At 33.1% G+C, this 25749-nt stretch overlaps 1 protein-coding gene across 2 annotated transcripts in view; it reads left to right on the top strand.

The window, feature by feature from the left end:
* The window catches only part of LOC121379171 (cAMP-dependent protein kinase regulatory subunit), a 157709-nt gene that overhangs the window by 85552 nt on the left and 46408 nt on the right, over positions 1-25749 (top strand). For both annotated transcript variants that reach the window (XM_041507670.1, XM_041507669.1), the window contains exons 2-3: positions 4882-5037; positions 22415-22506. In XM_041507670.1, the coding sequence (XP_041363604.1) occupies positions 4882-5037; positions 22415-22506 (248 nt within the window). The remainder of the gene's footprint in view (positions 1-4881; positions 5038-22414; positions 22507-25749) is intronic.

Raw genomic sequence — 25749 nt, 5'->3', positions numbered from 1 at the left:
AAAAAAATTCTTCTAAACGACACCACTAGAGGCAATTCATTTATTAATCATTGACTATTGGATGTCAACCATTTGGTAATTTTGACATGTAGTCTTAAAAGGAAATCTGCTACATTTTTCCATTAGCAACAAGGGATCTTTCATATGCACCATCCCACAGACAGGATAGCACATACCACAGCCTTTGATATACCAGTCATGGTGCACTGGCTGGAATGAAAAATAGCCCAATGGGCCGTTGACAGGAATCAATCCTAAACCAACTGCATATCAAGCGAGTGCTTTACCACTGGGCCACGTCCTGTCCCTTCTTTGAAGATAAAGACCACATTGCTAACTAGATACACTTACAGTCAAACTCTGATATGCTAAAACAAGTGTCTGGATCAACCAAGACTCCAGTTGACAGTTTTCCATCTGAGGTGATGATTCACGGAATTGTCCAAGGAGATTGCAAAAGCTCAAGCCATAATTTAGTCGATATTCTCATTATGGTTGTTTTGAAAAATATTGCCAGTTGAAATCCATTGTGTACACATGTAGTCAGCAACAAAGGAACATTTATTTCCTGATTAATAGTTAAAAATTTGTTTAATAAGGACACATTGAAATTTTATCTTCTTTTAATATTTTGTAGTATTTCAGAATATTTTATAAAGTATATTTTGTTTCAAACTGCAATTTGTATAAAAGATTGATCGTAGATATATTTTTATTATGGAAAGAAGACAGTATTGCATGATTTTGCTTAGTAGTTCTTTGAGTTTTAAAATAAACCGTTTAAATAAAATACAGTTTCATTTATGAAAGGTGTGGGAAAACTGTATTTTGTACTAATGTTGTATCCAAGGATAGGATATATGTACTGCCCTAAATGGAGAAATGCATGTAAATGCATGTAAAATTCATTGCTCCTAAACTTTATTTAACTCAAAAACACCCTCTTCTCCCCCTTCCAAATTAACTTTTTGTATTAACTTAATTGTCCCCTTAGGGCATTATGCAACAGTTGAATGGCCTCCTACATGTAATGCTTATGCCAACAGCAGGGCACCTTTGACATTTCAGGCCAAATCCCTTGCCCATCCCTGTCACATTTATTTTATATTCAATTTCAATAGTTTTAATGTAGTGAACAAATAGGCTTTTGAAAATTAATTTTGAAACGAAAAGTGCCTAGAAATTAAGTGCTTGGATTTTGCTTTCCAAGTTCTACTATGTAAACCCGGAATGAGTTATTGCCATTATGTTTATTGTGATATGATGGACAGCTGGCTGATTTTTACATTCCACTATTGACAGCACATCAGCACTTGCTGCAAAAATGGATTATTTGAGAATCAAGAGGTAGTTGAGGCAGTGAAAAAGGAAAGGTTGTGATAAAGTAGCAGACTGTTGGGAGGAAGCCGTTTCAAAGGAAAGGAATATTTGTTTTTAGATTGCACATCACCATTCAGTTTTGCATGTTGGAATAAATGTGGTAAAAAATTGTTTTAAATATTGAGATAAATTTGTGACTACCATAGTCGGGAAGTAATGCTACATTGAAACTCCTCTAAACCATACACCATCTGGACCAAGTAAAAAGTCCAGTTTTAAGACTTCTGTACAGATATTTAAAAAGGGACCACACAAAACATCCAGTTTTGAGGGAATTCCGGTTTACAGAGGGTCCGGTTTTGAGAGATTTCACTGTACTTGGTGGACTGAACAAATTTGCCCACCCTTGTCACTTGAACCAGCAAACCTCTTATTTGCTATTACACAAGTCACAGTATTCCACACACAAAGATGTTTTTAGTTAGTATATACTGTAAATCATGAAATTAATGCGAACAAGATATTATTAATGCGAAAATTGTGTCCAGCGCAATGATTACTTCACACACACATTTTTAACCTGTGCCCAACCAAAGAGGCGGATGGATCTATTTGAATGAAAGGGGCAGGTCATAACCCAGTGGTAAAACACTCACCTGATGTGCGGTCTGTCTAGGATCAATCCATTGGGCTATTTCTCATTCCAACCAGCACACCACGACTAGTATATCAAAGGCTGTGGTATGTCTTACCCTGTTTGTAGGATGCTGCATATAAAAGACCCCTTGCTACTAATGGAAAAATGTAGCGGGTTTTCTCTCTAAGACTATATATGTCAGAATTACAAAATGTTTGACATCCAATAGCCAATGATTAATAAATTAATGTGCTCTAGTGATGTCGTTTTGCTATTAGAATGAAAGTGCTATTTTATAGCATTAGAAAGTAATCAAGAAATGTATTCTGGACAAGCGAAACAGTCTACAAATTGTTGTTGTTGTTTATACTACATGTATAGTCTGACCCATCATTGTATTAAAATGTATTTTGTAAATAATTTCAGTATCGTTTGACGTAAGAAGAAAAGTAAAAGCGTTTTGGAAATAACAGAGAAATACAATTTGTGCGTGCAATTTACAAATCAGTTGGCTCGGAAATAAATAACTTGTAATAAATTACATAGTATGAAGAAAAAAAAGTAATCTCTGTGGGATGGACTATAGGTAGATATACTATGTTAGCTCCACACCTTGTCATTTCCTTGGTGCTATGCATAAGAACGTTAGGAAATTGCTACCAATTTGTTAATTTTGACATTTAGTCTTAGAAAGGAAACCCACTACATTTTTCTATTAATAGCAAGGAATCTTTTATATGCACCATCCCACAGATAGGATAGCACATACCACGGCCTTTGATATACCAGTCGTGGTTCACTGGCTGGAATGAGTGCTACCAATTAAAACAAATGGCTAGCTTCCATTGGTTTGATTACAAACAAATGCCAACTGCTATTGTTTAGTTGATGCTAGCTAAAATAAATTCAGTGAAAATAACTCAGTATTTGTGCTCGAAGTGTGATCTTTAAAAGTTGAATTTGCCAGACACATTTTAGTGTACCTGTCCCAGTGCAGTAATATGATGACGCATTATTTTCCTGATTTACAGTGTATCAAGAGCACATTGGTGTGCCAGACAGAGAATGACGGAAATGCTTCTGCTGACAGTTATTGATCACTCACTCTCTAAGATGTCTTCTGCTAGAATAAGTTGTTGGAATGAGTTGTTCTTTCAGTCAAGGTGTCAAGAGTTACCCTTCTTGGTTTTGTCTTTCAGTGTACTGGTGGTTATTTTATATTTAGCTTTTTGTTTTTCCAGTTGTCTAAGACGAAGAAGAGTAATTAATGTTTTAAGACTTATTTAGGCTTTTGCTGATTTGTAGAAGTAGCACTCTCTCTATTATAATTTGTGCTCTCTCTCTCTCTCTCTCTCTCTCTCTCTCTCTCTCTCTCTCTCTCTCTCTCTCTCTCTCTCTCTCTCTCTCTCTCTCTCTCTCTCTCTCTGAATACATACATACATACATATAATGTTCAGGCATTAAAATAAGTCGAAAACAGTCGTTTAGGTAACCACATGTAAAGAAAGTCTAGAACGATACTTCTTTGTCCACAAAACATATTGAACTCCAACGACACACCACCTTACTTTGATCAATCGAGTGTTATTTAGATACACACACAGTACCAATACAGTGATAAGAACAGTGATATGAATGAATATTGGATATGAATGAAATATAAGTGTGTCTGTGAAGAGATTTTATAGTAATAATAATGCAAATATAAATGTGTCACTAGCTATAGGTAACCAGGGCCACATTCCACGAAGCAGTCTCAGCTCTAAGATCACCTTATGTGCATAGTTACCTTATGCACTTAAGGTGATCTTAGGGCTAAGATCGCTTCATGGAACAGGGCCCTAGATCTGTATTTTGTGGTAACCAGATATATTGCTTATTTCAATACCTATATATTTAACATCAAATAGCCATAGTCAAAACTGTGCTGCAGTATTATTAAAACCTTTTTTAATTGGTGGGTGGGTGTGTGGTAACTTTTGTTTTCCAGCCAGGGTTGCTTATCTGATATATTAAAGGTATCGTTAATGAAAATTGAAGAAGAACCTTTGTTGCTAATCTGTATATCAGCTGGTTAATTTTTTCTTACAGTAGACAATGAATAATAATTACTTGTGTATGTACAGTATGTTTTATGCTTGACACCTACTAGCTGCATTAACAGCATTACTTTAAATTAGTTACAGATAAATGAAGAAGATGGAAATGTTTTATTTGATGATGCACTCAACACATTTTATTTACGGTTATATGGTTAAGGACCACACAGATATTGAGAGAGGAAACCCGCTGTCGCCACTTCATGGGCTACTCTTTTCTATTAGCAGCAAGGGATCTTTTATATGCACCATCCCATAGACAGGATAGCACATACCACGACCTTTGATGTAGCAGTCGTGGTGCACTGGCTGGAGCAAGAAATTTACAGATAATTGAATTTACCAGACAATGCAGACATTTCATTGATTGGTGTGTCTTAAGACTCTTATCAAAATCCATTTTATTCTTAGCAAGTTACATAAATAGATAGAATATTTGGCCTTCCGGTTGAAAACAAACTGAGACAGCTAGTACAATGACAGAAAGTCATTTTAGATACATGTATGTGGGTTTTGAAAACTTTGTTTTGGACAGGGTTTGTGTATTTGTTTATTTTTAATACAAATGAGATCAAAATCTGCCAGTGTAGCCTGACTAATTCAAGTAGTAGAATTGTGAAGAAATTTAAACCTTTCTTGTTGGACTATCTCTTTATTAACGGTAAAACATTTGCTTTTGTTAATACCTATTTTCACATAGTGTTAGTGCCCTGTTCATGATACCGGTACTCCCCTGTTGCTATTTTTGCACCAAAATGGAAGCTTCCCTCATCACTGTTAGAGTTTGTTTGCTAACGAGTTCTAATGTGTGTTACTTTATTTCAGGAACATTTGAAGAACAAGTCAGTGACGCCTCCAAGCGACGAGAGAGATGATGAAATGCCAATCACCCCTCCGCATCCCATCACCAAGCGAGTGAGGCGCGGCGCTGTCAGTGCCGAGGTCTATAAAGAAGAAGATGCAGCCCAGTATGTCAAAAAGGTAACTCGTTTTATATACTGTATATAGTATAGATTGTTGACTGTAGTTAACAGGTGGTGATTCACATTATAACACAATACAATACAATACAAAATGTAATTATACATATAAACAGTCTGGTGACCCAGCGGCTTTCTAAAGTTTGTGAATTAAGAATTGTCGTCATGTACAATAAATAATCAAATCTCAACTGATTGTGTTGATATACTTGACTTTAATTAGAATGTAGAGATTAGTTTCAATAATCTGTGGAAGATTTTGAAGTTTAAAAAAGAAAAAAGAAAAAAAAGAGGTGATAAAGTTTCAGAATTTTTCTTTGAATTCCACATTTTAGTGCCACCATAAAAGTGTTCTTGTCCTTGTTTTTGTATGAAAAGTTCACCATAACCTTCTATGTTTCTAAATCCAGTAAAGCCAAAGTTTTCCTAATTTTTGTCTGAAGCCATTCTAATCTGAATTCGTGATTGAATCAGTTCAGCCAAATACTCTTACTGACATCTCGTTTTAATGTGCTATACTAGTCCCTGGCAAAGTCTTAAAGGCATACTGTCACAGATTTAAGGACTTTATTTCTCTAAAAATGGATAATAAATAAAAAATTACATTAATTGTTGGAAACCAAATCTAGCTATTGCACCACCTTAACTGAACCATGATGGGATGAAATCCATGTCATCCCTCTCGACAATTTTAGTTTTTGAATTATGGACCATTACCATAATTCAATTATTTTTACAAAATATCATTAATAAATGGAGTATGGTGGTTATGAAGATGGTTGAATAAAGTATATTTAGGGACAAATCAAATTATATTTGTTCAGGTAATACTTTGTTAGACAATTAAATAGGTCAGTGGTCTGTGACAATATGCCTTTAATAGACTGTAATACAAACTTGTTCTACATTCAAAGCAGCCATCATATCCTTTAAATGACCAAGATAAATATTTAAAACTTTTGACAAAGGCTAAACATATTCCACCAGGCATAGAACATTTAACTTGTAATTTTCTGTATTCCAACTAACCATGGTTGCATGACTGGTATATACCATAAGCTGTGATACATGTGGTCATGTAGGAAAATGTATCTAAAATACTGATTGCTGCTAATAAGAAACAGCAGTCTGTGAGGCAGCAGTGGAAGTTTTCTTTTATTGACACCTGACAGTAATATTGCAGGTGCTGTAAAAAAACAAAAACCCTAAAACATTCTTGAGGAGGGTTATAGCTCAGTGGACCCATGCTTTGATTGTTTTTTCCAGTCCCAATCAGTGTCCCATGATTGCTATATCAAATGCTGTGGTATATGCTATCCTGCCAGTGGAAAAGTACATATAAAGCCTCCCTTGCTGCTACTGAAAACAAAATGTTACAGGTTTCCTCTAAGATTATGTCAGGATTACCAAATGTTTGGTTTACAATAGGCGATGGTTAGTAAGTCAATGTGTTCTGCTGGTGTCGTTAAACAAAACAAATTTAAACTTATTACAACTAATTCTCTTTGTACCCATCTGTCCAAACCAATAGCACAGATATTATTTTTTATTGTATGTGCAAAATCAAAGATGGCAGCTGATAAATGCATAGTGTTTAGTATTACAGTATTTGTGAATTTGGACTGGTGTTTTTGTTCCATTGTTATTATTTTATCCTGCTTCCCCCTTGCCCCAAAGTTAACATTTCCATTGAAAACTAATATTATCGTTCATTTTCACATCCAAATTATAACATTTGTATGGTCAATATATTTTAATTTCAGAAATCTTTTTTATTAAATTATTATTGTCAACATTTATAAAAAGATATTGATTGTTCTGGGGTTTTTTTTTTTTTTTTTTAAATATTAAATTTTTGTTCATGGAATGTGGTGACAGCAGCTTTTTTCTTTTATACCCTTGTCAACAGGTTTTATACATATCAGGTTCCTAATTTCCATTTGTTCACAATGTGCTGGGATGTAATTTAGACATCCATTCATGTTACTTTCAATTAGACATTGGTTGTAATCAATCAAGAAATATTGAATAAAATGTATTTATTTTGGTGTAGTTGCATGCACCAGAGGTAGGTATTAAAATTGTTTTGAATTATAATTGTATTTTTGGGATTTGTTTAATTCTATAATTAAAATAACACCTGTAGGTATTTTGGTACTTTTTAGAATATACAGAATTTGATGCAAACAAATACACCAAACTTTTTTTCTCTCTTTTTTTCCATTTTTTTTATTTATGGTATTCTTTAATACAAATATAAAATATTAAGTTTAATATAGTGTAGTTAAATAAATATATATATATATTTTTAGATATCTATGCATGCCTGGATTTGTGTTTTAACATTTTAATTATTTCCGTTTTACAGGATAAGGTAAGAAACGTTGTGTCTGCCTTAATATGAGTGTGACTAATATCAAGCAAGTTAAACATACTTTCCAATTTATTATCGTCATACAAGTACTGTAAACTTTCTTGCTTATGTTATTTTATTTGGGGAGGAAATTCAAAGGAAATTTGTTACAGTGGGGTTTTTTAGTTTTTGTTTTCAGAATATCATTGTTTATGCTAAAGGAAATAATTAGCCAGTTGTGACTGCCATATGAGCTGAGAATAATTTATAGAACACTTCTTTAAATTCCCATATCTGTAACATGCCTTAGGCATCTGAGGCAACAATAATATTTTCATATACTTACCTATTGTGACACCCAATAAACCAATGTGTATTTTTGTGCTAGGGCAGCCTCGGTGGTGTTGTGGTTAGGCCATCGGTCTACAGGCTGGTAGGTACTGGGTTCGGATCCCAGTTGAGGCATGGGTTTTTTAATCCAGATACCGACTCCAAACCATAACTGGTTCTGCAAAGGCAATGGTTTGTGCTATCCTGCCTGTTGGAAGTGCAAATAAAAGATCACTTGCTGCTAATCGGAAAGAGTAGCCCATGAAATGGCGACAGTGGGTTTCCTCTCAAAATCTGTGTGGTCCTTAACCATATGTCTGTAAATAAAATGTGTTGAGTGCGTCGTTAAATAAAACATTTCTTTCTTTCCAATTATCGGGATGATATTTGTGATTGCTAAAAATGAAACTGCACTGAAATATGTTTACATTTTGCTTGTTCTAATAGATTTTCACTTGTCGGAATAGATTTTCACTTGTCGGGACAATGCTTATTTCGATCACTGAGTTCTTTAAATTCCCATACCTGTAACATGCCATAGCCATCTGAGGCAACAATAATATTTTCATATACTTACCTTTTGTGACACCCAATAGCCGATGTGTATTTTTATGCTGGGGTGACATTAAACATTCATTAATTCATTCTGAGACAACAAAAGTTACATCTTGGTGATATAGTTAAGAATAACTCTTAGCATTACTTTTTTTATTTTTTTATTTTATTTAACCATTTTTTTGTTTACATAACCATACATACATATGATAAACATTTACATACATACGTACATACATTCAACAGCAATATATAGCAACATCAAGATACAATTCTTACTACAACAGCAATGTTATCTGAAAGTGAATATGGAAAAGAAAAAGAAAGAAAAGTAAAAAAATTATAAATTAAAAAAATTAAAATGAATAAATAAACAATAATTAAATTTATTCCTTAAATAATTATGACACACTGACCAATTTTTTTTTTTTTTTTATCATATTCACACTTGGAAAAGGCTACACTTTTTGTAATATTATAATATATATCTAATTCTTTTTTAATCCATTCCATATTTGGAATACATGTATAACTTTTCATGTGACTCTTAAATATAATTTGCTTAGTTAATAATATAATTAAATTAACTGATCATTGTTACTTGTTCTAAAACCCAAAATTACTCTTCTTTTTTTTAAAATTTATTGATATACCTATTTTTTCAAGGATCCATTATGTCAACCCTTTCCAAATGGGATTAATTTGACTACAGTCAAAAAATAAATGAATTAATGTTGATATTTCATCTTTACAAAAGGAACAAAGTGGAGACTCGATATATCCTATGGTATGTAAAAAACGGTTATCTGGTAATATTCTGTGGATAATTTTATATTGAAACCATCTTAATTCTGTGTTGTCCGTGCAGCAAAACGGCATTGCATTCTTAAGTTTCCAATCATATTCTTGATAATGACAGTTTAACTCAATTTCCCATTTTAAATTGTATGGGGTTTTTTGAAATTTTGATCCAAGCAATATATTATAATAATTTTTACTGCCTTTGCAGTTTATGTTGAGCTTAGAATTATTGTAAGGAAAAATGCGGTTTTTTAGTTTTATTTTGAATTGTTTTATAATATGTATCTTGCAATACCACTTGACTGCACTAAAAATACTATAGTAATATATAAAATTAATTTTAACATTATATATTGTAATAAATTGTTCATATGTATAAAATTTACCATTGCTATCTATTAAGTCATTTATATACCTAACCCCTGCTTCATACCAGTCTTTATAAAATACTGATTTATTATTTATTTTAATGTCTTCATTATACCAAATAAATTGAGACTGTATGTCATTGTCACTACTGAGTTTGTTCTTACATATTTTGAGGTATGCACACCAAGCCAATAAAGTGTCTTTCCAGAAGTTATTTTTTACTGTTGGCACAATATTTTTTTCAATATAATCTGGATCAAATTCCATTATATGGTCAAACTTATTAATCACGTTTAGTGTTAACAATTTCCATTTCAAATTAGAACTTCTACATAATTTTTTGATCCAAGTAATCTTTTGTGCCATAATAAACATTTGGACATTGGGAACTTTAATACCTCCATCTCTAATATTGTAATTCATTTCTACACATTTGACCGTATCTGGTTTTCCTTTCCATATAAATTTTAAAAGTTTCTTTTGAAATTCTAGTATTAAATTAGTAGTCGGATTTGTAATGGCCGAAAATAAATGATTTAGTTTTGCCATAAATAAGGATTTTACAACCGTGTTTCTTCCTAATGGTGTTAAAGTTCTACTTGACCAAATATTCATTAAAGACTCAATAGCTTTCACTTTATCAGTATAATTAATTTTAACTATATTTTCTAAATCAACATCAAACTTAATTCCAAATAAATTAAACTGGTCTGTCCAATCAAGTTTCCATTCTTTACATAATTTATAACGACGTTTTTTTTATCCTATCCAAATCAATTTAGTTTTCTCCACATTCACTTTAAGACCTGAAAATCTAGAAAAAAATGTTAAAGTATTCAGAGTAGCATATAGGCTTTTCTCCGTTCCATCTAATATTACTGTTGTATCATCTGCAAATTGAATAAATAAATATTCAATGTTACTAAGTTTTATTCCTTTTATATTATTATTGTTTTTTATTAGTCTGGCTAATATTTCTGCACAGAGAAGGAAAATATATGGAGACACTGGATCGCCCTGCCTACACCCTCTTCCTAGGTTAAAAAAAGATGAAGCAAATCCATTTACAAGGACACTAGATAGGCTATCTCTCTGAAATAAGTAAACCCATTTCTGAATCGATCTTCCAAAACCAAAAAACTTTAATACTTTGTGAATAAAATCCCAGTCTACCGAGTCAAAGGCTTTTTCAAAATCAATCAATAATAATAAGCCTGGGATATTATGTTCTTCAGTATAATTCATAATATCATATACCAATTGTGTCACTTCACCGATGAATCTACCTGATAGAAATCCCTTTTGTTCTTCACTTATAATAATTGGAAGGACCGACTTTATTCTTCGGGCTATAGCAGCTGATGCTAATTTATAAGACACGTTAAGTAAAGAGATAGGTCTCCAATTTTTTTTAAGTTTCTTGTTTTTATTTGCTTTTGGAATACAAGTTATTAAACCTTGTTTTTGGGTAACTGAGAGCATTCCATTATTATATGCATAATTTAAAGAATTTATTAGATATTTGTTTAGATCTCTCCAATTTTTTTATTTTAAATTCTACTGTCAATCAATTAGGGCCAGGACTTTATTCATTTTTCATAATTTTAAGAGCTTGTAGGATTTCATCATAACATAGTATACCTTCCAGACGTTCAGAAGTATCTGGGTCTAATTTTGTGAACTCACTCGAGTCATTGTATGAAAAGAGTTCTTCTAAGTTTACTTCACTTACTGTGTTTTTTCGAATAAAGTTTTTTAAAGAAAGACTTAGTTTCCTCTATTATACTCACCGTGTCTTTGATTGTTTGACCATCATTTGTCTCTAATTCTACAAAAGATTTATTTAAAAAAATTCTAGATTCTAAATTTAAAAAATATTTTGTGGGCTTTTCACCTTTCTCAACCCATCTTGCTTTTGATCTAACAAAATTCCCTTTAGCTCTTATGCAACTAATTTTTTCAATTTCAACATTAATTAATTTAACATTTTTGATCAGTTTGTTTTTAACATTAATATCTTCTGTATCATCTATTTTTTGTGTTAGTCTATCAAGTTCAATTTCGAACTCTTTTTGTCTATTGATTGTAAAAAAAAAATTCAACGATGAATACCATTTTGTCTTCCCCCGAATCATAAGTAGTAAGGTGTCCCATAAAAGCTGATCATTGATTGTGAATTGGTTTATAGTCTCGTCATTAGTTTTATTTTTGTATTGCTCAACAGTTACATTTATAGTTTCTTTAATCAACTTTACAAATTCCTCGTCTTCAAGTAATGAATTATTAAACTTCCAAAAACCCTTTCCTCTTTCTATTTTATTAATTTTTAATGTTAATTCAATAAGTGAACGATCAGATTTAAAACTGGGATGAATATTTGTAGAAACAACTGATGATAATAAAAAATAGTCTAACCGTGACTGTTTGAAGGGTGTAGTCTGTCTCCAAGTAAATAGCCTTGAAACTGGGTTATGTTCTCTCCATGGATCTTTTAAGTCAAATATTTCTATCATATCCAATATTTTTTCTCGTGCATTTAGATTATTAACTGTTCTATAATTGTACAAATCAAGTGTTGGATCTTGAACTAAATTCCAATCACCACATAAAATAACAAATTTACTATCTAATTTATCAATTATATTAATTAAAATGCTATAAAAAGTTGGTTTATCTAAATTGGGACCATAAACACTAATCAACGCGTAAGAATCTTTGTCTATTTCAACACTCTACAGTTTAAACTAACTTATTTTTATATTCATATCCATCTTACAGAAAAAAGGGCATTCTTTTGTAATTTGTAAGGCACCAATCAATACTTACGTTAAGAATAGTATCTTGCATACATAAATACAAATACATGTATGTACTCATCAATATGGTTATGTATTTTAAAGCTAGAACTTCTGGTATGGTTAACAACATAAAGATTAAAAACCTACAAACAAAAAATAAATGAAAAAATTAATAATAAAATAAAGGTTGCATAACGAGTAAAATAGCATGGGAAAGGAAAACTCCTGGTATGAGATATACAGCACAAGAATCAACAACAAAACTATCTAACTATAAATGATTTTTAGTCTTGTTTCACTGGTTGTCTGTATGATCACAGTAAAGTTTAAAAGTAGTTGGACCAATCAGCTGAGGATGTTAGAAGTACATAACCAATTACAAATGCAATGGTCTATTCAGCTGGGAGTAATTACAAATTTTAAAAAACACAACAACAAACAAACAAAATGTGGATCTCTAATTAGCATTACTGTTGGTTCTTGTGTTGTACATGTATGATCTTCTATAACGAGTGGTAAACTGGTACCTGTTATTGCATACTTGGCAGAGTATATGTGCATGTATTTCTACTTGTACTTGTAAACTAAATTATACTGACATTAGTAATTTAAAGAAGTAAATTCTGCTTCATCCAAATATAACTGACATTACCATATACTCTTTCAGTCAAATGAAGAATTAAATTACTTGTAGCTGAAAGCACTGAAGCAGCGAATGTACTCTGCCACTGTAAAGAATAATAGTGATAACATGCACCTAATCAAACAAAATGTCACCAGTGCATAACACTAACTATAAGTTTGTAAATAATTATTAATACCAGTCCTCAGAATAATCGTAATGTCTTTCTTCCTCCAGAAATTCACCAATAGATAACATAAGTATATATTTATGAATATTGAATAGCACATGTCCTCAATATAATCATAATAACTGTCTTTCTACAACATGTCTTAAATGATAAAGAAATACAACTTTTCAGTTGATCTATCTTCCCACAAAGTAAACTGTAAAGACAATGTAATAGGAATAAAACACTGTAGAAACACTATAAAAACACTCAACGAAACTGAAAATGGAGATTGAAGTAAACACAAATATACCTCAGTTCTAAACAGTGCCAATTCTTCTTCCATATGACATTATTATTATCATTATCAGGATTAGCTGATATGAAAAACTTTTCATATTTCAGTCTACCCCCAAAAAGAAAACGATAAACAAAAATCACCGGAACTGAAATCGTAAACCGGAAGTCAACACAAATATACCTCAGTTCTAGCATTACTTAAAATTGCATTGTGCTTAAAATATTTCTTAGTTTTTGTTTTAAAATGTAAATATTATGGTTTGAACTACCGTATATGGTCATAAAAACTTAAAACCAAGTAATTTCATTTACTAGTTGAAACAAATTCATTAAACATGATTATGCCTATGATGTCATATTTATTGTGCATTGTTTTCCCATTTTGAATAGCAAACAAACTGGCTGCTGTTTTATAATTCATGGCATTGTTAGTTCTGGTTAGTTTATATTTGTTTATATTATAGTTGAGCAATAAATGGCCTCCTTAAACCATAAAGACTGATTTTGACCATGAAGTCTTGGGGAAATTACTCTTTACAATTTTAATATTCTCAAGTGAAAAATGCAAAGATTGTGTAAGGAATCGATTCGTTGGTTGTTACTTCTCACAAATTAATGTTAACAAAATATGGCTCTTAGTCTTACGATTAATGATGCATCTTTTAAAGAACGAGGGGTGGGACATAGCTTGATGCATGGTCGGTCTTGGATCGATCCATGTCGGTGGGCCCATTGGGCTATTTCTCGTGCACCATGACTGGTATATCAAAGGCTGTGGTATGTGCTATCCTGTCTGGGTTGGTGCATATAATGGATCACTTGCTACTATCAGAAAAATGTAGCAGGTTTCGTCTTGAAGACTATGTAAAAATTACAAAATGTCTGACATCCAATAGCTTATGATTAATAAATCAATGTGCTCTAGTGGTGTTGTTGAATAAAATAAACTTGAACTTAAGAAACTTCAACAGTTGTTTAAAAAAACAGACTTACAGTACCAGTAAGATGATAAAAATACTTGCATGCATACGTGTATCAGTTTATAGAATAAATTGGCTATTTGCACAGAACTGGTAAGATTAAAACGGTACTGGTACAAATGTTTGCAAATCAGTTTATAGAATAAATCAGTTGTTGGCATATTATATTGCTACATAAAACCGATTAGCATTAAAACAGTATAGATAATATCACATTATCAAATGGCCTCACAAGTATACACGTTGGTTATTTGCATGTCAAAACAGGAAAAAATTGGAAACGAACTTTGTTTTTTTTATATTTTTTTATATTTGACCAGAATCAATTATAACTGCATTTAAGTTTGTTAAATGTTTTTTCTTAAATCGCTTTTATTACAGTTCATTAGGGGATTGTAATTCTCTACGTTAACAGGTGTAATAGCCCAAAATATACATCCCACCAAACTATACCCGAGGTATAAACTGGACTAGCCTAGAATATACCCTGGGGTATAAAACAGGCTAGCCCAGAATATACCTCTCTATAGTCTGAAATACAATGTCCAGAGTTGTTTTTTTCATCATAATTTATATATTTTGGGCTAGAAAATATCGAAATATCTTCTAAAATGACTAATTTGTGGTAGTTTTATTTTTATGAAAACAATAGTTTCTTTTCTTTTAAAGCATTTATTATTATTATTTATTTATTTTATATACAGGTTAGTAATAAAAAAACAGGCTAGCCCACTTTAACCCCGGGTAAAGTTTGGTGGTGGGGGGGGGGGGGGGGGGTTACATTTTGGGCTGTTACACAGGATTTCTGCCAGAGGGTACGAAGGGTAAAATTATGTACCCTAAAATAATGGAAATTAATGGATACATTTTTATAATTTTAGTAAGAGAACTGCTGTTTAAAATGTGTCAAAGTACATAAAATGCAGTGTTCTGAAACCAGTAACTATCTAGTCGAGGCACTTCTGACCTATTTTGTTTTTATTATGTCCCCTCAAATTATTTTCTGGCCTGAAAGCCTGGTTATGTCCATCTAATTACAAAGATGGACATAACATAAAGAACTGAGATAATTGCAATTTCCTGATGAAAGCAGCTGGATGCCACTGAAACGTAGGGAACAGTTTGTAGCGAAAAGCAATTTATGTTTAACTCTATCCATCCAGCTTTACAATCAGAAAATGTTATCACTGACCCAAGCTTCCCAATGAGAAATTTGTCATTTTGAACCTAGGTTTTTGAAGCTCAGATTGTAAGAAACGGCTAACGTGACACAATCTTACTGTGTGTACTCTTTTTAGAGGACATTTTAGTCAGTCTAATTACCCTGATAAAATTTACAGAATAACTGAAATAATATTTTAAAAATATTTTAAAACAACCGTGCGATCATGATCGTTGACAGTATTGTTTGCGATGCTTTTACCATGTTTATTTTCACTTTCACTCGACGATTAAATCCAACAGTAATCTTTCGTTTCATCAGTTATCTTTGGCGAATATATCCTTCAGAAATCTTCAACATTCATTGAACAATAATGTCCAACATGTTTTAAAATAAATAGTTTACAAATATCAAGAAATGATCCATGTGCATGTTATACATCATCAGTTTAGACCATTTTTCCTTTTTCTTTTCGATATTGTGACAACTAAAATACGAACACCAGTCAAAAAAAATACTTTGAATGTTATTCTACTATGTTCTAACATTCACAGAATCAAGATAGATAACTCTGACTAAAAAAAATACTCTGTGAATGTGTTTGAATGTTATTCTACTATGTTCTAACATTCACAGAATCAAGATAGATAACTCCTGTGAATGCTGACAGGTGTGTTTACGAAGGCTGGTTGCATCTCAACAATAGTCGAGAATGGATTTTTACATTAGTTTTGCACATCTCGACTACAGTCAAAATGAGAGGGAAAGTTTATTAAATGTTTTTTCTTTTGTTGAATAATAACTATGTAGACTCAAGATGGATATTTAATAATATAGTGTATTTCTCTGAATGTGTTTATGGGAAAGAAGGAAGGAATATTTTATTTAATGACACACTTAACACATTTAAATACGAGTTGTATAGCATTGAAATATATGGTTACGGAACACACAATTAATGAGAGGAAACCCACTTCCGCCAAGCAATGGGCTACTCTTTCTGATTAGCAGCAAGGGATATTTTATATGCAGACAGGATAGAGAATACCACAGCCTTTGTTATACCAGTTGTGGAACAAGAAATAGCTCAATGAGCCCACTGATTGGGATCGATCCTAGACTGACTGTGCATCAGGTGACCGCTTCACTGCTGGGTTACATCCCACCCCCTGTGTTTATTGGAACCTGCTTACTATACCCCTTACCACTAATCAAAAAGAATATTCCTTATGTTGGCACTAGGATCTTTTGGGGGTGTAACTCTAAGAATCACTAATGGCTGCTGATTTTAAATTGTGTCGAGGTATACTTCAACATTCTTGGGGTGGGTGTAGCTCTATAGTAAAGTGTCCACCAGATGCCTGGCATCAACAAAGGTTAATTATTTCCTCAGAACTTTTTTCTTTTTAACATGTTTGTTTTGAGGGTTTAAAAAAAAGGAAATAAAGAAAAATAGAAATATAATGTAATATACATAATTATTTTAACTAAATAATGTCTGATAAGTGTATGTTACTAACTAATTATTGCAGAAAACTCGGCAAGTTGCTTTTTGATGATGACTGTGGTGGTGGGGTTTTTTTTTCTAACAACAATATCAACTATTTTATCAATTTAAAAATCAAATAAACTCACCAATTTCATGGAATAAATCTGTTTCACTACATTGTACAATTTATTTAAGAAATTAGTTGGGGGGTTTTTAAATAAAATCACGTCTGATAATGTTCTCCATCATGTATCAATAGATAATGTTCTCCAATCCTTGTGTGTGTTTGGAGGTCAGTTGATCTTTGATGAAAGATAGTGTGTGCAGTTCAATTTTACCTGAGGCATTCTGTCTCCAATCCATCCATCCATCCATCCATCCAAACTTCCAACTTCAACTTCCATCCATCCATACATGCATTCATGCATCCGTCTATCTGTCCATCCATCCATTCATTTATCCATTCAAATTTCAACTTCCATCCATGCATGCATTTGTCTATCCATCCATCCATCCATCCATCCATCCATCCATCCATCCATCCATCTATTCATCAATCCATTCATTCATCAATCTATCAATCAGTCCATCTGATCCTACTATAAACCTTTTTTTTAATCTAAGTAATTTATATTGCGTGTTAATTACATGCAGATGTGATGTTAATTGTATGTGTAAGCAATCAATACCTGTTTGAAGATCCTTCTTGAGCAGTTAAATGATTTATAACTAATGCAGATATCATTTTTGTTACATTCTGTATCAGTGACAAAATGGAAACAGGTTTTCCTCTTTGTTTTTTCTTCTTTTTTGTAAACAATATTTATTGACATTTGTATTAACATTGAGGATTGACCAACAAGCGATGCCTATATTAAGGTCTCTCCCTGTATTGTTTTGTCTTTAAAAGATGAATATTAAGAGTGGTTTGGTTTTAAAAGTTTTAACATCTATCATTTACTGTTTGCTGTGTCGGTGGTGTTTTACTGTTCAACATACTTTGTCTAAAATTCTATTGACATAATCACTTCCAGTGTTTTTTTCATATTACACTCTACACTAATTGGTTCTCCTTGATGGCAGTAATATTATTGGTGCTAATACAATTTGAAATGCTTTTTAGAGTTCAGTTGAACCTCATTCTTGAGGTTGTGGCAATGATTATATATAAGAATTAACACACACACTGTAAGGCACAAGTTGAAGAGAGACTGAATACCAGTCTAAAAGCATTGGCCTTAACATGTTAACATTGAGTCAAGTGACATGAAATTATACCCACGTGATAACAAGAAAGTGAATCACAAGAAAGTGAACACGCTTAATTGGCCAGCGTTAGATATTGATGCTTTTGAAAGGGGAACATCACCTTCAGTTAGTGGCAAGTATGGCTACTGTTGGCATCAATCAATGTCTGGCATGTACTTGGCTGACAGAACAAGTATTTGAGTAACAAGTATTTGTGATAACGGCTTAGTGAATGCTAGTCCACTGATTCTACCAGCACCTGGCTATGGCTAGGCCATTGAAGCCTTAGCTCTAGTGATGTTCAGGGTGGGATGTAGCTCGATGATGGAGCACTTGCCTGAGGTGCAATGGATCATAGGATCAATCACCCTTAATGGATTTTTTTTTTTTTTCTCTCTCATCCAAACCAGTCGTCCTAGATTTGGTTTCATTTCATTTATACTTATTTTTTTTCTTCTGTCCAATTAAAGTTCAAGCATACTGTCCTGGGCACACACCTTAGGTATTTGAGCTGTCTGGCACATACCTTAGGTATTTGAGCTGTCTGCCCAGGACAGATGGTTAGTGGTTAGTGAGAGAGAAGTTGTGTAGTGGCCGTACACCTACCCATTTAGTTGTTAAAGTCGCTCTAGGTGGGAGCCGGCACTGGGGTGTGAACACAGTACCTACCTGCCTTTAGTCTGATGGCTTAACCACTACGCTAGCAAGGCCTGGTCCTAGACTTGGTGCATCAAAGGCCATTGGAAAGTGCATATAAAATATTCCTTGCTGCTTCTTCATTAGGAGTAGCTCATGTAGTGGCAGCAGGTTTTTTTGTTTTTTTTGACCAAGTGTTGAAATAATACAGCTGTAGTTGAAAATGTGCTGAGGTGTTGTTATACAAATATTCTTTTCCTTTCCATATGATATTCAGGTTTTTAAATACATGTATGTTTCATATTTTGGTGGAGTTTTTTTTAAAAGATGAAAGTTTTTCGATGAAGATAATGTGTTGGATGAAAAATATTATGGATTCCTGTACAGTAATAATACAAAACTGCAGTAAAATGTTCTGTCACTGTAGTGTTTGGTTGCCTTCTCCAGCAGCTACATTAATTTTCACAACACAAGGAATGAAAGTTAAGAGTTTGTTTTGTTTAACGATACCACTAGAGCACATTGGTTTATTAATCATCGGCTATTGGATGTCAAACATTCAGTACTTCTGACTCGTAGTCATCCGAGGCAACCAGCTACATTTTTCCATTATCAACAAGGGATCTTTTATATGTACTTTACCACAGACAGGAAGACACATACCATGGCCTTTGACCAGTTTTTGTGCACTGGTTGGAACAAGAAAAAAACCCAGTCAGCTGAATGGTTCCACTGAGGTGGTTTGATCCTGTGATGCAAGCACCTCAGGCGAGCACCCAACTGACTGAGCTAAAACACAAGAAGTGAAGACATATTAATAATGTGGACAGTTTTAGATACAAAAAAATAAAAAATAATAAAAAATAATAATAATAATAAAAAAGGAAGAAAAAAGAAGAAGAGTGTGGTTTAATGATCCCCACCATGTTATGTAGGCTTTTATTTTTCATACGTATGTTGAATATATTATATGGACAAGGAATATAAAGCAGAAACCTTCTGTCACCATGTGTTATTCCTTTACTAAGAGAACAACAGTCAGTTTGTATTGAGCATAACACAGAACAACTTTGTTTAAATAATGGTTTTCAGTTTTTGCAAGTCTTTAAAAAGACATACATGAAATTTAATTTTTAAAATAAAAATTGTGTCATGGCACCAAATTAAATGTAAAATGTTTGTGACATGCAATTCACGAACCATGTGATTAAATGTCTTTTAAATGTTAAATACAGTATCAGCATTTAAAAAAAAAAATTAACATCGTTTTTGTTCAGCAGAAAATGTACTTAGTATTCATTTGAAAACAGATTTATGGTGCAATATGTTTACTTTTCCTATTAGCTGGCCATTGCCACTGGTTTAAAGGGTTTTGCCAAAAGCCCGCTACTTATTCTCATTACACTGTGTTTCAATCACATTACCAAAGGTCAAGGTTGAAGAGTTTCTTGGCTGATTCATACCATTGAGGATCCTCTGCAACTTGTAAAATAGTACTGATAAGGCCTTACAGACTAACAAGTATAATTAAGCTGAGTTTGTATGAATGTAATGAGGTAGATAAGGCCAAACTGGGCCTAGAAAACCTGGGAGTCATGTTCAAATCAGGGAATTTAGATAAAGTTGGAAATACCACAGTCATTTTCAAGTAATGGATCAAGATGGAATTTCTCTGACATTTTAAATTAAGTCCAGTCAGTGTTTCTGCCAGAAAGAATTTTTGGGTATGGTGCTATGGAATTAAATGCAACCACAGTCAATGTATATATTGGGGGGGGGGGGGGGGGGGGGGGGCTACCCCAGAAAGAAAATGAGTTAAGGTTACGGTGAAGAAAATCATTCAGCAATGATATGAGTGATTAATTTTGTCCAAAGGTTAACTTAAAAATATAAAATATGCAAACAAATTTGGGTATGGCGTCATACCCATTTTACTCTCTGGCAGAAACCCTGCCAGTGATGATGTGCTAAAGTCCACATTGAATGCAAAATGTGCACAAAATGTATACTAGTGAAAAACACAGCAAACAATAAATAAGTAATAATTAAACATACTAATTAAGAAGATATATGTTTAATAATATGTCTGGAATATATTAGTGTTAAGGAAGGTAGGAAGGAAATGTTTTATTTAATGATGCACTCCACACATTTTATTTATGGTTATATGGCGTCAGACATATGGTTAAGGACCACATAGTATTAAGAGAGGAAACCTGCTGTCACCACTTCATGGGCTACTCTTTTCGATTAGCAGCACGGGATCTTTTATATGCACATCCCACAGACAGGATAGTACATACCACAGCCTTTGTTACACCAGTTGTGGAGCACTGACTGAAACGAGAAATAGACCAATGAGTCCACCGACGGGGATCGATCCTAGACCAGCCCCGCATCAAATCGAATGCTTTACTACTGGGCTACATCCCGTCCCATATTAGTGTTAAATGCATACATGTATGGAAGAAATGTGTTTAATCTGTTCAGCTACTCAATACAACAAACATCTCATTGACTTTTTGTCTGTTAGTATTATAGAATTGTAATATTCTTCCCTAATTGTCATATAAATTTATAAAGCTATATCATAAATTTTTATAAAAATGAAAAATTTTAAATTAAAAAAAAAGTATGACATAATGAATAATTAAAATAAGAAATACCTTTGTATAAATTGACGGAACCTCCCTCCCTACAGTCTTATTAAAACATACATTTGAAGAAAGAGAGAAAAAAGAATCATGGCAGTGATGAAAGTTGTGTTGTTTTGACACCACATTGTCCTTTGACAGATAGTGAAAAAAATTTCTATATCTTGGAGACAATCTCACTCACTTCATCTGATCTTGACTTATTTATCAAGATGTTCCCATCCCTATTGAGATAACTGAAGAAAACATGTTGACAGTCACCAAATTCATTAGTAAAGTGTATGAGAGAGTTTCTCTATCACTTGTCATGCGTCGTATGTCGATCGGCATTGATTTCTGTCAGGCGTTTGCCACTCTCAAGACAGCACCGTGGTTCCTAAGAGTGGAGCGACGCTCCTGTGGCTGGCATTTATTAAAAGGAAAGTTTAATATTCATAAAGGGAGGTATATAAGGTCTGCTGGGTAACCCCCACAGTCAACATTGGCAACAGATTGTCTTTTGGAAAAGTCACTGGTGTTTAGAAAAACAAAGTTAAATCTTTGTGTGGAACTAATGGCTGATGTAATGGAGCAAGAGGTTCGATTATTTCATTTAATCCTGAGAGTTGTCATTCCTCACAGCTTTTTTTTTTAATGTAAAGTTGCTTTAGAAAAAAACCCAATTCTAATCTGCATTACACGTGTTTTGTTAATTACATGTAGGTTAGCTAATTTATTGAATTACAATTTCATCAGTTTGAGCTAATTGTGCAGTTTTAGTTTTAAATTTGTGCGTTGATTGCAAAAGAACAGAAATATACTTAATACACTTTGCTTTGTTTTAAACAAATTGCTTACAGTACTGTTTGTAGCATATATAAAATCTTATTTCAGATAGAACTGTTTTAATTAAAACATATTTTGCCATTCCAGGTTGTTCCCAAGGACTACAAAACCATGGCTGCCTTGTCCAAAGCCATATCAAAGAATGTTCTCTTCTCCCATCTTGATGACAATGAACGCAGGTAAGTTGAATATTTGATTATACATGCATAAGTGTAGGAGCGGTCTGTTTCAGGTGGACAGCTGCCCCCCACCCCACCCTCCAGTACTAGAGCAAATCTTTGCATTTGGGCAAAAATTATGAAGATGTTTGAGGAAAAACCAGCTTTCCTAAAACCTTTTCACCATGTAATACTGTATTTTCATCATTCTACTCACATAATTAGTTGTAATCCATGTAAAAATGCATCGTGATTCCTTTGGTAATAATGCAAATATGAATAAACGTTGTATTTGGGCATTTTCATTTAATTTGAGCAAAAGTCAGCCTTCATCCCCTACAGAAATAAGAGCCCAAATGTATACATACATACGTGTTCATGTGTCAGAAACTTTTTAATATAGAATTGAAACAATTGAAAAAAGAAAAAAACCCATACTTATGGCGCCATACCCACTTTTTTTGCAGATTTCTTTTTAAAGTTAACCTTTTGACAAAATTAATTACTCTTTTAATTGCTGTATGATTTTCTTAACCTCAACCCTAAATTTAACCCATTTTCTTTCTGGGGAAGGCCGTCCATACCCCCTGTTGACTGTGGATGCATTCAATTCCATAGCACCATACCCAAAAATGTCTTTCTTGCAAAAACACTGACATGTATATAATACACGTTATGTAGCACCTGTTGTTGTCTTTGTATTGTATCAGATGATTTAGGGCAATTTGTAATTATGAGTTTTAATTGTTCAGTGTCGCTTGACAAGCCATTTCTGTTTGCCATCTTATCAACCACACGAGGTTTATATGGTCAAGACTAGAGCATTTACCATTAGTTTTCAAGATCTGTTGCAACAATTCTTGACAAGTAAAATGTTAAAGACGAAACAAACATTTCTCCATTTGACTAAATTTTGTTTCAAATACAGTTTACTTAACTTTGATGGAATAATGGTGACCTTCCAAAAATGTACATTATTCTTTGTTAACAGCTTCAATAAAAAGTGGTACTTCCAATGTACTGTTATCATTTCAGTTGACTGTTTTTCAACATTCCTTTATTTTTGTTTTGATTTGATTCAAATCTAAATACATGTATTCTCAAGAAACTATAAACATGCTAATTGTAATCATGCGGTCCCCATCGGTAGGCCCATTGGACTAAACTTCTCGTTCCAGCCAGTGCACAAAGACTGGTATATCAAAGACCATGGTACATGTATGTCCTATCCGTTTATGGAATGGTGCATATAACAAATCCCTTGCTATTAATGAAAAATATGTAGTTGGTTTCCTTTCTAAGACTATATGTCAGAATTACCAAATGTTTGACGTTCAATAGCCAATGATTAATAAATCAATGTGCTCTACTAGTGTCATTAAACAAAACAAACTTTAACTTTTTTGTAATGGTGGGGAGATGTATTGCTTCCAGGGAAAATACAGTGGTGGATTTGGTCATAATATTTTTAACATTAAAATCCTGTATCTGTTTCAAAGTTGATGGCTCTGGAACAGTGATGGAGTTGACACACATCACACATATTATGTATGCTATAAATTACTGCATAATATATAAATAAATTTCTGTGAATATAGTATGAGTATAGTTAAGTTCCAAAAATTGATCTGTTGAACTTGATACAGTTCTTAATTGATTGCTGTTGAACATATTAACTAATTGTTCCTACAGTTCAGATGATGGATTTGTAAATGTGCTGTGGTTTGGGTTTGTCTTCATGTGTAAGTCAAGAAAACAGATCATGAATACACTATAGGTATTGAAGGTAAAATTAGCCAAATGTCAACACAACTTTATGAGCATGGTCCTAATAATTCAAATCTTCTGAAGTTCACATAATTCTAACCATAGCATAATTTTAAAAAAACATGATTATAACTGATGATTAATGATGAAATTCCAACCTAACAGTAGTATATTAGCATAACTGAAACATTTTCCATAATGGTTATATCAAGATGTCCTGTCATTCGTTTACAAAAAAATATTTTATTACAAAAAGTTCAGAATTGGGGAGAAAATGGAGATAATCCCATAAATTTAGCTTTTTATTTCGTAAAATGAAAATCCTCTTAGAACCTTTTGCAGAATTTTGCAGATTTCAATACTGCCTGAAAACTGTTCCTATCCTTGGTCTTTGATGTAAAACTCACAGCAATACTTCAGTATTGAAGACTGCAATGTTTTCTGAGGTTTTTTTTTTTTTTGGGGGGTTTTTTTTTGTCCAATGTCAGTTTGATCTCTGTGTTTCCACCACTGGTAAATCCCTAAGTGGAGCTTGGTGTCAGCTAAGCTAATCCAGACCATACAGGTCTGAAATGTGATAAATAAGATCGCATTTAAAAAAAAATTCTCATCAAGGAAGGTTGCAAGAAATCAAACCTGTAACAGATGAGCTAATCAGGACTGCACAGACATCTTATTTAGTAGATAAGACAATGAAGGAAAAACTTGTCAAGAATTGTTACAACTAATCATTAAAACTAATGGCATATGCTCTGGTCTTGACCATATAAACCTTGTGTGGTTGATAAGATGGCAAACGGAAATGGAAACTCACGTAATGCTGTCCCAAGTAAATCCATCCGTTACGAGTGTCCTCTATGGGAGACAAAACGTCAAAGATAGTCTGTTCAGAAAGGTTGTCTTAACACAGATTTTCTCTACATAATTTTGAAAAATTTTTTTTAGACCGGCCTCGGTGGTACAGTGATTAAGCCATCGGACTAAAGGCTGGTAGGTACAGGGTTTGCAGCCCGGTACTTGTTCCCATCCAGAGTGAGTTCTTAAGGGCTCAGTGGGTAGGTGTAAGGCCACTACACCCTCTTCTCTCTCACTAACCAACTAACCAACTAACAACAGACAGCCCAGATAGCTGAGGTGTGTGCCCAGAACAGCGTGTTTGAACCTTAATTGGATATAAGCAGGAAAATAAGTTAAAATAAATAAATAATTTATATTTAATAACTTTTTATCCTTTCCAGTAAAAAATTAACAGTTACAGGTTAAAGAGTCTTATGTGTTGGAAAGATGCATACCCGGACCACCAACACATACTGACACTTTAGCAAATGAAAAATGCGTAATTTTAGAGTTAATTAAAAACATGATTATTCCTGCTAAGTGGGGGCAGCGATTTTGTTTTGTTTTTGTGACGTCCGGTGGGATAGCTTGGGGCGAAGTGACGTCAGCTCCTGACCATCTCCTGTATGTACAGTGTAAACAAAAGCAGTAATTTTCGAC

The sequence above is a fragment of the Gigantopelta aegis genome, chromosome 8 (assembly GCF_016097555.1).
Source record: "Gigantopelta aegis isolate Gae_Host chromosome 8, Gae_host_genome, whole genome shotgun sequence".
Taxonomy (NCBI): Eukaryota; Metazoa; Mollusca; class Gastropoda; order Neomphalida; family Peltospiridae; genus Gigantopelta; species Gigantopelta aegis.
This window is presented reverse-complemented; position numbering and strand designations above follow the sequence as displayed.